Genomic DNA, 11982 nt, shown 5'->3' on the forward strand with positions numbered 1-11982 from the left:
AAAAGTCTTTTTATAAGGTACGCTGAGATATTTAAAAAAACGCTTAGTTTCGTTTCAGGTTGTGAGTTTTTCGAGTATGACAGCTTAAATTTCCAAACATGACTGTGTTAAAATGGTTGTACTTGTTACCATACTTTGTTCCAAGTATGAGTAATAAAGTATTTCTGGTGTCTCTTAAACCTCTGTTCTGGCGTCTCGTTGTTGGTAGAATTTAATTTTATTAGGATCCATGTTGAAGGATGCAGCCAAACGAATCCAATCGGTGAATAATATAAGCAGGTTTGGCTACTAAACAATGTAAGACGAAACATCTGAAAACTCTCACAATGTAATAAGATATTTGCGACGCAATATATTAGTAACTTGCGAAGTTTCTTGAAGACTGACAGAAAATCAACATATAAGGCCTGTAAAAAGTGGCTGTCCATTGTTCGGTAGCTACCATTTCCAAGTCTTCTAGCTAGAACGATTCCTTCATCTGCAAACACTCTGTCGCACTCGCTCTATTCTTGTCAACTGTAAGAACGTAGTTCTAACTACTTTATGAGCAGCAACCAGAGCTTTGCAAAGGCAAACTTTTGTGAACACCACGAAATTCGACATTTTTAAAATTTCGCTCTGAAGAACGGCTTGGTCTTCATTTTATTTTATCTTCTCAGATTTGGATCAGCGGTGCTGTTCTTGTTCCGAAGGAAGATCAACAGCACAGGGTGGAGGAAAGTCGTTTCTCAACTCGGTCATCTGGTGCACTTTCCTGCGATCAGCAAGAAGACGGTGATCCGTTTTTGGGGAGCAAGAAACCGACCTCCTTCATCAAGCCTGTATCTCCCATCCTTCGCCGAATCCGGCGTGTTAGTGCCAGTGGAGGGCGCTCACGATACGATTCGACGTCGAGTACCAGAGCACGTCACTTCAGCGACAGCAATCTATCGGACATTGAGGCGCTGGAATTGAATCGGCCGCCTGAGCGGGTTGAAACCACCACCATGTCGTCTATTCCTGGCCGAGCTGTAAAGCGGCACGTCGGTGCGCTTAATATTTTTATCGTGCGAGAGACTAGCGCAATTCGTGGTGCGGATGAGATGATACCAGGTACAGAGCCCGTTCACGGCACAGGCAGTTGCTGGTTTGTAGCCCGCACTTTAGCGGAAACTCAGGCGTTGATACGTGCTCATGTGGTGGCGCTTGGTGGGAATGCTTTAACATCTTACAGAACCTCTTACTCTGTCTTCCACGAGAGCTTGGCCAAAAACGAAGCACAGTGCCTGCTTCACGTTTGTGGTGACGTAGTGGAGGTCACGTAACCAACGGAAGCAGCGTGGTCTGATGCGAAGCCAGCAAATGAAAATTCTTTCTACATTGAGGTGTTGTTGACGGACAGCAGCAAGCGTCGGCATAAGACTTTTGTACCTTACTTACAAATATTTTTCGAAATGCAATTTTGGGTACGAGCTATGGGCTATAGACATGTGGAGCGCCCCTCAAGGCTGTCGAAAACACTTTAAGCTTTGTTCAGGGAGCTTGTTTAACTAAGTTTCCCTTTCCCGTTGTAACAGACTTGACACCTTCATCAACTGGTTTAGGCTACGCATTGTTTTGTTTACTGAACTAGGGTAAAAATGCCAGCAGTAATCCCCATCATGCTTGGGTTAAATCGTGCTCGTCGCTCACATCACCCAGGTTTGGTGGGAAAAAGTCTAAATGTGAATGAAGAAAATGCAATTTAAGCGACATTTTGCAGCTCATTTCGCAGTATGTTCCTACTAGTTCCGAGTAATTTTCTGCCCTGTAGTTCCCAAGAAAATTTTGTACAATCTGTACAAATACATTCCAGAAATACTGGGTCACGGATCAAATCACGTGTTTGGGGGCCAACAAATATCCCAGCTCTCAGTTTAGTGTCAGTTAGTACAGGGGTCCCACTCGGCATAAAATCATAAAATTTTGCTTGATTTGGAAAAAATCATAAAATAGCATAAAATTTAGACACAATCATAAAAAATCATAAAATTTAGTTGTGATAGAGAACTGAGCATGTAAAAATCAAAAAAATTGATATACGGTATTATAGTGTAATGTGTAACAGTTCCAACCATGATAACAGCATAATCATTTGTGTACCGATTGTGACGCCGCCTGTGGAATGCGCTGATTTAGGATAACATGTGGTTGCGTAATCAAGTCCACCTTTGCCTGTGGAGCTGGAATTAGAAAAGGACCGTAGCTAGATGCCTTCATGGCAGTGGCTATTTGACCGGCGCCGGTCTTTGAGTCTGAAACACTATTTGACCGTTCATGACGTCACTATACAGGCACCTTTTTCTCTTTCAAAGCAAAAGACAAGAAGCGCGTATTATAAGTTCTAAATTAGACAATTTTATTCAACTCAATCCGTGGCGCGTGCGATACTTCGCTGGCTTCTATTCTAGAGGGAATGAGTACGATACTACCCGGAAGCGTTCTTTTTTCTTTTTTTTTTGATTAAATTTTGACCCGAAGTGCATTTTTGTAGTCAATTTTTAATTTGAGTTGCCTACAGCCCAACTTTTCAAATGTGAGTAATAAAGTTAGAGTTTTTTTAATTTGCTGGAATTTGAGAATTTCTCTGGGTAATTTTCCGTTTGTGGCCGTGCTTACTACTGATATATAGCCTACTACATAATTTTTCATTCAGGCACGTTTTAAACCTTTCAAGGTTTTGCCACCTTTTCCCGTTCATTAATGTGCTGGTAGGTCTATATCGATTTTTCTAGTTAGTATCTTTTTCGTCCCGGACGCGTTAATGACGAAAAATAAAATGATTGATTGATTGATTGATGTGACCGTGTTGGCCGAACGAAGCATTACATTTTTGCTCTCAACAAGTTAGTTATATACAATGCTTCTTTTTAAAAAAAATGGTAATGGTATGTAAATGTAATGCAACTCAAATTAAAAATTGACTACAAAAATGCACTTCGGGTCAAAATTTAGTTAAAAAAAAAAAGAACACTTCCGGGTAGTATCGAACTTGCAGTCGTGGGAGCTTAAAAAGTGGTGTTTGTGGGAAATTTTTTTTATCAAGCTGATACTTTTCTCAGACCTTCCCCATATTATGCAGATGGCTCAGAAAAAATTCCCCATCAATCGGATGATGGGAACCCTCCTTTTGGACCCATTTTCCAAATGACGTCACAATCCCTTTATGAAAATTTTAAGTTTTTCAAAATAGGACATATTATACATCATTTTTAGCTTTTTTCAAGGGGAACAACTTCTTCTATTAAGAAGAACCCTGAAAATGTACAGAAAAAGAGTTATTACCGATTTAGCAAAAGGATAAATCTGTCAATTTCAGGCAAATTTGAAATTATTCGTCACTGTTGGACTTATTCTTCTATAATCTATAACAAAAATTAAACAAAGTAAGCGAAATGTAAATTGAAGCTATCATCAAAAACGACAAAGATGTTGCTTTCCTCCTCGTCTTGTCCCGTTTCATATCTTCATTGTACGAGAATTCTTTTTCTTCGGTACCAACATCGACGTTACGCAGAAGTGAAAAAAAGTCTTCATTCTTAAGTTTTTCGTCTAGTCTCTGGAATATGTCGTTCATACAAATTATTACTTAGATACGAAAAAGATGTGAAACTATCTTTGTATTTCAAGCATGCTTAGGCTACTATACTATTACATTCCACACCATGACATTCACCACACGAAGAAACACATGCCATTCCATAATTGCGACAGGTGCAAGTTTTCGTTCCACATGGATTTTTCGTTGATTTCTTACATTTGCATCTAATTACTTTGGTCAATGCTTCTGGTGCTATAGGCATATCCGTCATTATTGGGAGAAGTTCGTTGTTGCTATTGTTTCTCCATCCCCATTCACAAACATTGAATTTAAATTCTAAAGACGTAACCCATGGAAGCAGGCTGCTCTTTGGCTCGGTGGTAGCTTTTCGGTGCAATTATCCCTTCGCATGCCATATACATGTAATTGTCATGTCTAAAAGTAAACAAAGATAAATATTACATACAGGGTATCTAGAATTGGACAATATCTTGAAAGTGTAAACATTATTATATAATCCCTATGTAAAAATACATACCTGAGTTTAGTAAGCGTTGAATCTTCATTGCCACAATACCAGATCTTGAATGCAGTTATAGAGGCTTCTCCGACCTCGTTTTGGGAACTCCAGACATTGCTGATAATTGCAGAATTCTCTTTCAGCGTTTCTGATTTTCGCAAACTTTTTTTCCCTTTTTCAATTATCGATGACGTTGTGTCGCATCCTGACCATGCATGGAGGAAAAGAAGATCTTCTTTAATATCTTTAATACTTGGGTTGGCTTCTTTGATTCTCCAGGCTTTGTTGAAGCGCTCCTTGGTCGAAGTAAATATCATCATGAGTGTCAGTCTTCCAATGATGCAGTAACATAGTAACTACATCAGTATCATCAGCAATGACATTTACTGGACCTTTTCGAAGAAGAGCATAATCAAGGGATTTCGCTACAATGGAACCGTCAGCATCATCAGAGCATTATGCCTCGCGTAATTAACCGCCATGCGATGTGCCTTTCTCCTCTGCTTTGCAGTTTTATTCTTGTGCATTTCGTTTTTCAATATTCATTGTGTAGATGAATGCAGCTGAGGTAGCGATCTTGAGTAAAAGGAAGTGAATTGCTCGGATCAATTTTCACAAACGTGCTCTGTGGAACGGAATTTCGGCGCAAGTGCTCGTGACTTTTAGTACTTTCGTCATGATAGACATCAAATACAACTACAGCATGGGTATAATGTTTTTGGATATATTTCACATACGAATTTCAAACTTCCGAAAACTTCATTCCTTTTTTCCAGCGAACTTTATGTAGTAGGCCTAATGCACCACCGTCGATATAATAGAAGTTGCTTGTTGATTTCCTCTAAGGCATGCGACGAAGAACCAGGCAAAAGAATTTTTCGAAGAGAGGGTTTGTCAGGCTTTCTCATCATGCCTTCCTTGAACATAGACATTGCTTCTGAAGTCAACTCGAATTCGAAAAATTGCTCAAGGCTTTCCTCGCTTTCAGCAACAGCAAACATCCTATTGAACATGAATTTCGAACCAATACCACTTGCACTACTTTTTGTTTTGTTTACTTCCATTAAGGATTCTAATGGTTTGAACAATTGATTGATGCGATAGTAATTGCTACCCCATCTAAACCTTTTTGGATATTTTGACCAATTTGCTCCGCTTGTTCACAATTGACGTCATCTTTTCCGGCGATGGACACTAGACCGTTTGAAGGAGAAGATAGGTTTACATCTGGTACTAAGAATGGGTTTTTCGTTGTTAACCAGGCCAGAAACTTTTACAATCTTCGTAATCCCTCTTTTTTCTTGAAGCACCCAACTCTTCATGCTGGTTAGCCTACTTCATAGAAACTGAGCCTTGTTTAGTTGCGTCATTGCTTCATGAATACTTGCCGAGTGACTCACACCAAAAACCCAAAGATGTCGAACACTTTCTGCATACTTTTCCTTCCGTCAATCCTCCACGCGACTTAATTGATCGCATAAGAGCTTACTCGATCGCAAGATCTTTCCAAATTCCGGTGAAGCTTTTTGCTGTCCTCTTTACTGTGTACTGCTCGGTTAGAAGTTGATCGTAGGCTTACAACCATAGATGAAAAGAGAATTCTGCAAATATCAGCAATATCTGGAGTCATGGTGTCGAATGTAATAGTATAGTAGCCTAAGTATGCTTCAAATACAAAGATAGTTTCACATCTTTTTCGTATCTAAGTATAATAAGTATGAACGAGTGAACGACATACTCCAGAGACTAGACGAAAAACTTAAGAATGAAGTTATTTTTTTCACTTTTGCATAACGTCGATGTTGGTACCGAAGAAGAGTGCTCTTACAATGAAGATGAAACGGGACAAGACGAGGAGGAAAGCAACATCTTTGACGTTTTTGATGATGATGATAGCTTCAATTTTTGTTTCGCTTATTTTGTTTAATTCTTGTTAATGAATGTAGAAGAATAAGTCCAACAGTGACGAATAATTTCAAATTTGCGTGGAATTCATAAATTTATTCTTTTGCTTAATCGGTAATAACTCTTTTTCTGTATATTTTCAGGGTTCTTGTTAATAGAAAAAGTTGTTCCCCTTGAAAAAACCTAAAGAATGATGTATAATATGTCCTATTTTGAAAAACTTAAAATTTTCATAAAGGGATTGTGACGTCATTTGGAAAATGGGTCCAAAAGGGGGTTTCCCATCATCCGATTGATGGGGAATTTTTTCTGAGCCATTTGCATAGTATGGGGAAGGTGTGAGAAAAGTATCAGCTTGATAAAAAAATTTTCCCACAAAAAACCTCCCACGACTGCACTGATACCCTTTAGAATAGGAGCCGGCGAAGTATCGCACGCGCCACGGATCGAGTTGAATAAAATTGTCTAATTTGGAACTTATAATTCGCGCTTCTCGTCTTTTGCTTTGAAAGAGAAAAAGAAAAAAAAGTGACTGTATAGTGACGTCATCACCGGTCAACTAGTGTTTCGAATTCAAAGACCGGCGCCGGTCAAATAGCCACTGCCTACTTTCATTGCACGTTTTAAACGTCATTAGACATAAACAAGTAGACGCTGACAAGATTTCAAGACATTGCAGTTATGGTGGGAGAATGGTGAAAGAATAAGTTGGCAGCAATGTTTTGGGAAAAAGCGTAGAGGCATTTGCAAGCAATGCGTCACTCAGGCCTCGAAATTCACGGCGGGCATGTCCTTAGATCTTGAGTGGGACTTTACTTCTTGCAGGTTTTGCCTAAGCAAAAAAAATTTAAGTCAAACATTGCATCCACCCAGAGATACAAAAGGATTTCAGAAGCATTAAAGGATCCTTTGGCTCAAGCTTATATTTCATTCGTATCATTTGCTTCTGGTGACTTTGAACGGTTTTTTGTCCTATTCCAATGTGAAGAACCACTGATTTACATTCTTTACTCAGCAATGTGCTATCTGATCACGGCTTTGCTTAGTAAATTTATCAAAAAAAAGAACATATCATCCACAGAGTCAGAACATCTTTTGGTTGATGTCACAAACAAAGACTTCAGAAGCCGTTGAACTTGATTGATGCTGGAACATGAGCAAAAATTTTAGTCATTGATTTTGCAGTCCTTACTGAAGCTCACAAGAAGAAATTTGAATCTGACTGTCTAAACTTTTTGTGGTTGCTACGAGTTACCTTTTAGTTTACATTATTTGCAATTACATTCATCTCCTTTAAGCAGACACAATTTTTGCACCCAGAAAAAAGAAATGATGTTGGAGCTACAACTTCTATCATGAATCTAACTTGGACAGCATCCAATTGCCTTGAAAAGTGCCATGCAAATGCTATTGCAATTGATGTATCTGTTTCAAGAGAAGAGCTTTATGATGAGGCAAGACTGCAGTGGTTACGGTATCAATCTGAGGATATTCTAGATGAGTTTTACAAAAAGACTGATCTTGAAAATAACAAATTCACCAATTCCCAATCTTCTTACTGGACTCAAGTACTAATGAAATGTGGTTTAACAGTAACACCCCTACCAAAAGTGTTTTCGTACAAGAGAACTGACTATTATTGGACAAAAATTGGAGGCCTGTTTAGGGGTGTTCAATTTCGATTATTTGAATATTTGAAACTCGAAATTGTATTTGTTTTCGATTTCCGAATTTCGATTTCGAATATCACAACTATTCACCTAACTGCAAAATATGATTTTATTGAAAGAAACAACATGAAAATTCGCTAGAAAACGCGAAAAAAAGCCATGAAAATTTGCGAAAAAAGAACACAAAATAACGTCTACAGCTCCAGGCCCATGTTGGTGTTCATGACCACAAGCTGATCGACATGGTCACCCGTCAGTCGGGATCTCAGCTTCGTGACTGTCAGTGTCAGGCCAGCTTTTGAAAACGATCGCTCCGCTGGAGCCGAGGTCGCTGGGATCCCAAACACTTCAAGTTCATCTTCACAGCGAGCGATTCACTGCCGCGACATTTCACTGCAGAGTGCAGAGGTTTCGACTCGAAAGCGACATCGAGTACGTTTGCAAGCGCATAAAGCTAAACGCACGCTCCGTCTACGTAGCAAATTATGTTGTTTTTGGATGCATTCAACATCTGGTGACATTGAATCGACACAAAATGGTAGATGTTTGCTATGTCCCAGGCAGAAAAATCAATCATTTTTACATTGATTCAACGTCTGCAGACATTAAATTAATGTAAAAATGACAGATTTTGTTGTCTGGTGTTGGATTGTAATATCGCAACTCGTTCATAGTGATTATTTATCGCAAAGCTGTTGCGGTTTGCATTCAAAAAGTGTTTTCTTGCTGCCGATCGCTAGTTCATCTATTGTTTTATGTATCAATATTCAATACAGCATAGAAAGTTGCCCCCACACAGAAATATGCGTGGGGGCCTGGCACCCACGCAGGCCCGTAGCCAGCCAGGGGGGCCTCGCCCCCCTGAAAAAAATTTTGCCCCCCCTTGGCAAAATCTCAACATTCTCGAGCAACAGCTACAATTATAATGATTTGCCCATTTAAGTTTTTTCGCCCCCTCCTCCCTAAAAAAAAGTTGCCCCCCCCTCCCCCCCTTGCTCTGCAGTCTGGCTACGGCTCTGCTCCCACGGCTTAGGCGCCTATGGATTCGTTAAAAAATGGATAAAACTGCGACAAAGCTCAGCTTACACTTTCTGCTATTGCACAACCTATAGCTATCTTCATTCTTGAGAGAAATTTGTGAAATTTGGCATTAAAAATGCCAACCTGGCATCCCTGGTGCAGGACTGCCCGTTGGACTCGCGAGAGCGTATGGTAGTCACGTGATCGACGATGCGCATGCGTCGAAGTCTTTTTTCACTTGCAAAGTGCGACAAGTCAGATTTCGCGCCACTCGCGTTACTTTCAACCGCGTTCAGCCGAAAGGGCTGCTATAATTTCGAATATGTCCGATACGAAAAACGAATTTCGAATATCACCATAATCGAAATTGAACACCCCTAGGCCTGTTATATGATGCTGGCATAGACACCTTAAATAGAAGGACTCGTAACTCGCAATCTCGGGTTTTTAAACTTGGGTCCCAAATCCAAACTTGGGTCCATCTAAAATGTGGTATAAATTATTCATAAAACTTTGCTTTTGATGTCTTTTACAGGGTTTTGGGGGGGCAAGGATTCCATTTTTCACACTTGTTTTGTTCTAAAATATCAATGAAAAGTCTTTTGAAGCTTATTAGTCGCAAAAATATTACAATTTTGGCCAAAATGGGTGTTTGTTTTTACTTAAGTCAATGGAACAAGAATTAAATTAAATTTTACACACCTTTTCACTATCTTATATGATGAACACCTGCAAAATTTGAGTGAAATTTATTGAGAAACACGAGAGTTATAAAGCATTTAGTTTGGGGGTTCTGTCGAGGGGGCACAATTTTTTTTACTTTTGGCCATGTTTGAGATCCTGAAATTTTCTCAGTTCATAGAGAATCCTGTAAACAACATTTCTACTAAATGTCAGCCAAAACCAATCAAAAATAGGGTCTTGGCAAGGTTGAGTTTGGAAAATTTTAACCGAGAGCTGGAAACGGCCACATTTGGATGTCTATGACCTTTAACCTTTTAGAGTGACAATGTGAGCGATGTTATTTTTTCAATATTTGGCAGAAGTACTATCACCTGTAAAAAAATTAAGTTCTTACCTTATTTACTTAAGCAGTAATAGGACCTCAAACATGGCCAAAAGTAAAAACATTGTGCCCCCTCGGCAGACCCCCCCCAAACTAAATGCTTTATAACTCTCGTGTTTCTCAATAAATTTCACTCAAATTTTGCAGGTGTTCATCATATAAGATAGTGAATAGGTGTGTAAAATTTAATTTAATTCTTGTTCCATTGACTTAAGTAAAAAAAACACCCATTTTTGCCAAAATTGTGATATTTTTGCAACAAATAAGCTTCAGAAGACCTTTCATTGACATTTTAAAGAAAAACAAGTGTGAAAAATGGAATCCTTGCCCCTCAAAACCCTATAACAGACACCGAAAACAAAGTTTTATGAATAATTTGTACCACATTTTGGATACACCCAAGTTTGGATTTAACACCCAAGTTCCAAATACCGAGCATAGCAGATACTAGTCCTTCTATTTAAGGTGTCTATGGATGCTGGGATAAAAAAAATATCCGCCACTGTTTAGTCTGGCGAAATGCTTTCTAAAATTAAGTCACGGTAATGCCAGTCCAGAAAGAGGTTTCTCCATTAATAAACATTTGATTGATTCACATAGAAGTTCTCTTAAAGAAATCACAATTGTTGCACTGAGAATGGTGAAAGATGAACTAAATCGGTATGATAGATCAGGGGTGTGTAACCTTTATTACAGGAGGGCCAGATGTAAATATCTGGGTGAAACCGCGGGCCACACGTTTATTTAACATAATATGCCTTCTAGTAGTTGCAGGCACAAAATGTAGTTTTTTTATTATTCATGATATTCTTATGGCATTATTAGGGGTTATCTCCTTCCAAAAGTAATAAGTTAACACGCATAAACGCATTTCTGAAAAAAACTGCTATTCAAATTTATTGTCACATCGTCTTTAAACGAGTTCAGTGAGAAAATTGCAGCTGGTTTCTTTTCCCGACGACTTTTCTAAATTTGCTTGGAAGTGCTCGCAATTCGAAGTTCATTTTCCAAGTGTTTGTTTGTCAAAACCGATAAATATTGAGATTTTACGACGCCCATTTTAGAAAAAAATTGTTGGCCCAAATACTTTGAGCTAAAAAGAGCCAGTTCTGCAACCATGAATTTTTTCAGATTTGGAAAGTCATCTTGCTTGAGATGTTTTCGGTAAAAATCGCCAAGATTCATTTCTAAATACTTTGCTTTCAAGCCCGTTTTCTCTTAAACATCAATCAGTTCAAGTTGGATATCAGCTGCTGCTTTGTCAGTGTCTGTGTTGAATGGCGAAGAGAATAGATCAAACAAATGTTCATGAGATTTGAAGTCCTTGAAACGAGCCAAACAATCATACAATAATTTTTCAAGTTGGTCTGCAAATTCAGTTTTCTTCTCAAGATGTATTCCATTGTCTTTCAAAGTTGGAAAGTGGAAAAGATTTCCTGTCTGTATGTGGGCTTTCCAAAGTCGTAAGTTGTTCATAAAGCCTTTTATGTGACCATTCATTTTATTCGCATACTGATTTTTTCGCTGCAATCTTGTATTGAGATCATTCAGGTGCGTAATTAGGCTATATCAACCAAGAAAGCTATAGATAGCATATCCAATTTTTGTCTTCCATTTCAGTTATTGGGTGCCCTTTAAGTTTCAAGAATTCACGGCTTCTTTCCGCAGTTCGCAATATCGTCGCAACATGCAGCCCTTGCTTAATCAACGCACCTCGGAAAAGTACAGTAGGCTAGCGCTAGATCTTTATGTGCCGTGTTGAGATCATCCAGAAACTTTTGAAGCTGACGATGGTTGAGCTTTTGTGCTGGAATGTAATTTACTGCCTTAATAACCAGGCTCAAGACGTGTTTGAACTTCAAGGATTTTTCGAAAAGTTTTTCCTGGTGAATGATACAATGAAAAATTGCTATGTCATCATCGATTTTTCTCTCCCTCAAGGCAGACTTCAAGGCAGTTATGAATCCAATGCCAGTTCCGGACATGGTTCGAGCACCATCAGTTGTGATTCCGCATAAGCTGGACAAGTCCAGTTCGAACTTGTCGAAAGCATCAATTCCTTTAGTAAAGATGCTTTTGTGGTGCCAGTTGTGGTGCCCTTCATTGTACAGCTCCAGTTGTGGTGCCCTTCATTGACTGTAGTGACAGAAGCTCTTCCGTTTCGTTCAAGTTTTTGTCCACTCCTTTTACAAATATGGCCAACTGTATTGTGTCCTTCTGATCCGTACTTTTATGGATCGCA

The 11982-nt window shown here is 39.0% G+C and overlaps 1 protein-coding gene across 2 annotated transcripts in view; it reads left to right on the forward strand.

The window, feature by feature from the left end:
* The window catches only part of LOC145778016 (C2 domain-containing protein 5-like), a 62176-nt gene extending 60009 nt beyond the window's left edge, over positions 1 to 2167 (forward strand). For both annotated transcript variants that reach the window (XM_082589400.1, XM_082589402.1), the window contains one exon: positions 660 to 2167. In XM_082589400.1, the coding sequence (XP_082445526.1) occupies positions 660 to 1304 (645 nt within the window). In that variant the 3' untranslated portion in view covers positions 1305 to 2167. The remainder of the gene's footprint in view (positions 1 to 659) is intronic.
* The last annotated feature ends 9815 nt before the right edge of the window (positions 2168 to 11982 follow it).

Source organism: Aplidium turbinatum, chromosome 10 (assembly GCF_918807975.1).
Source record: "Aplidium turbinatum chromosome 10, kaAplTurb1.1, whole genome shotgun sequence".
NCBI lineage: Eukaryota > Metazoa > Chordata > Ascidiacea > Aplousobranchia > Polyclinidae > Aplidium > Aplidium turbinatum.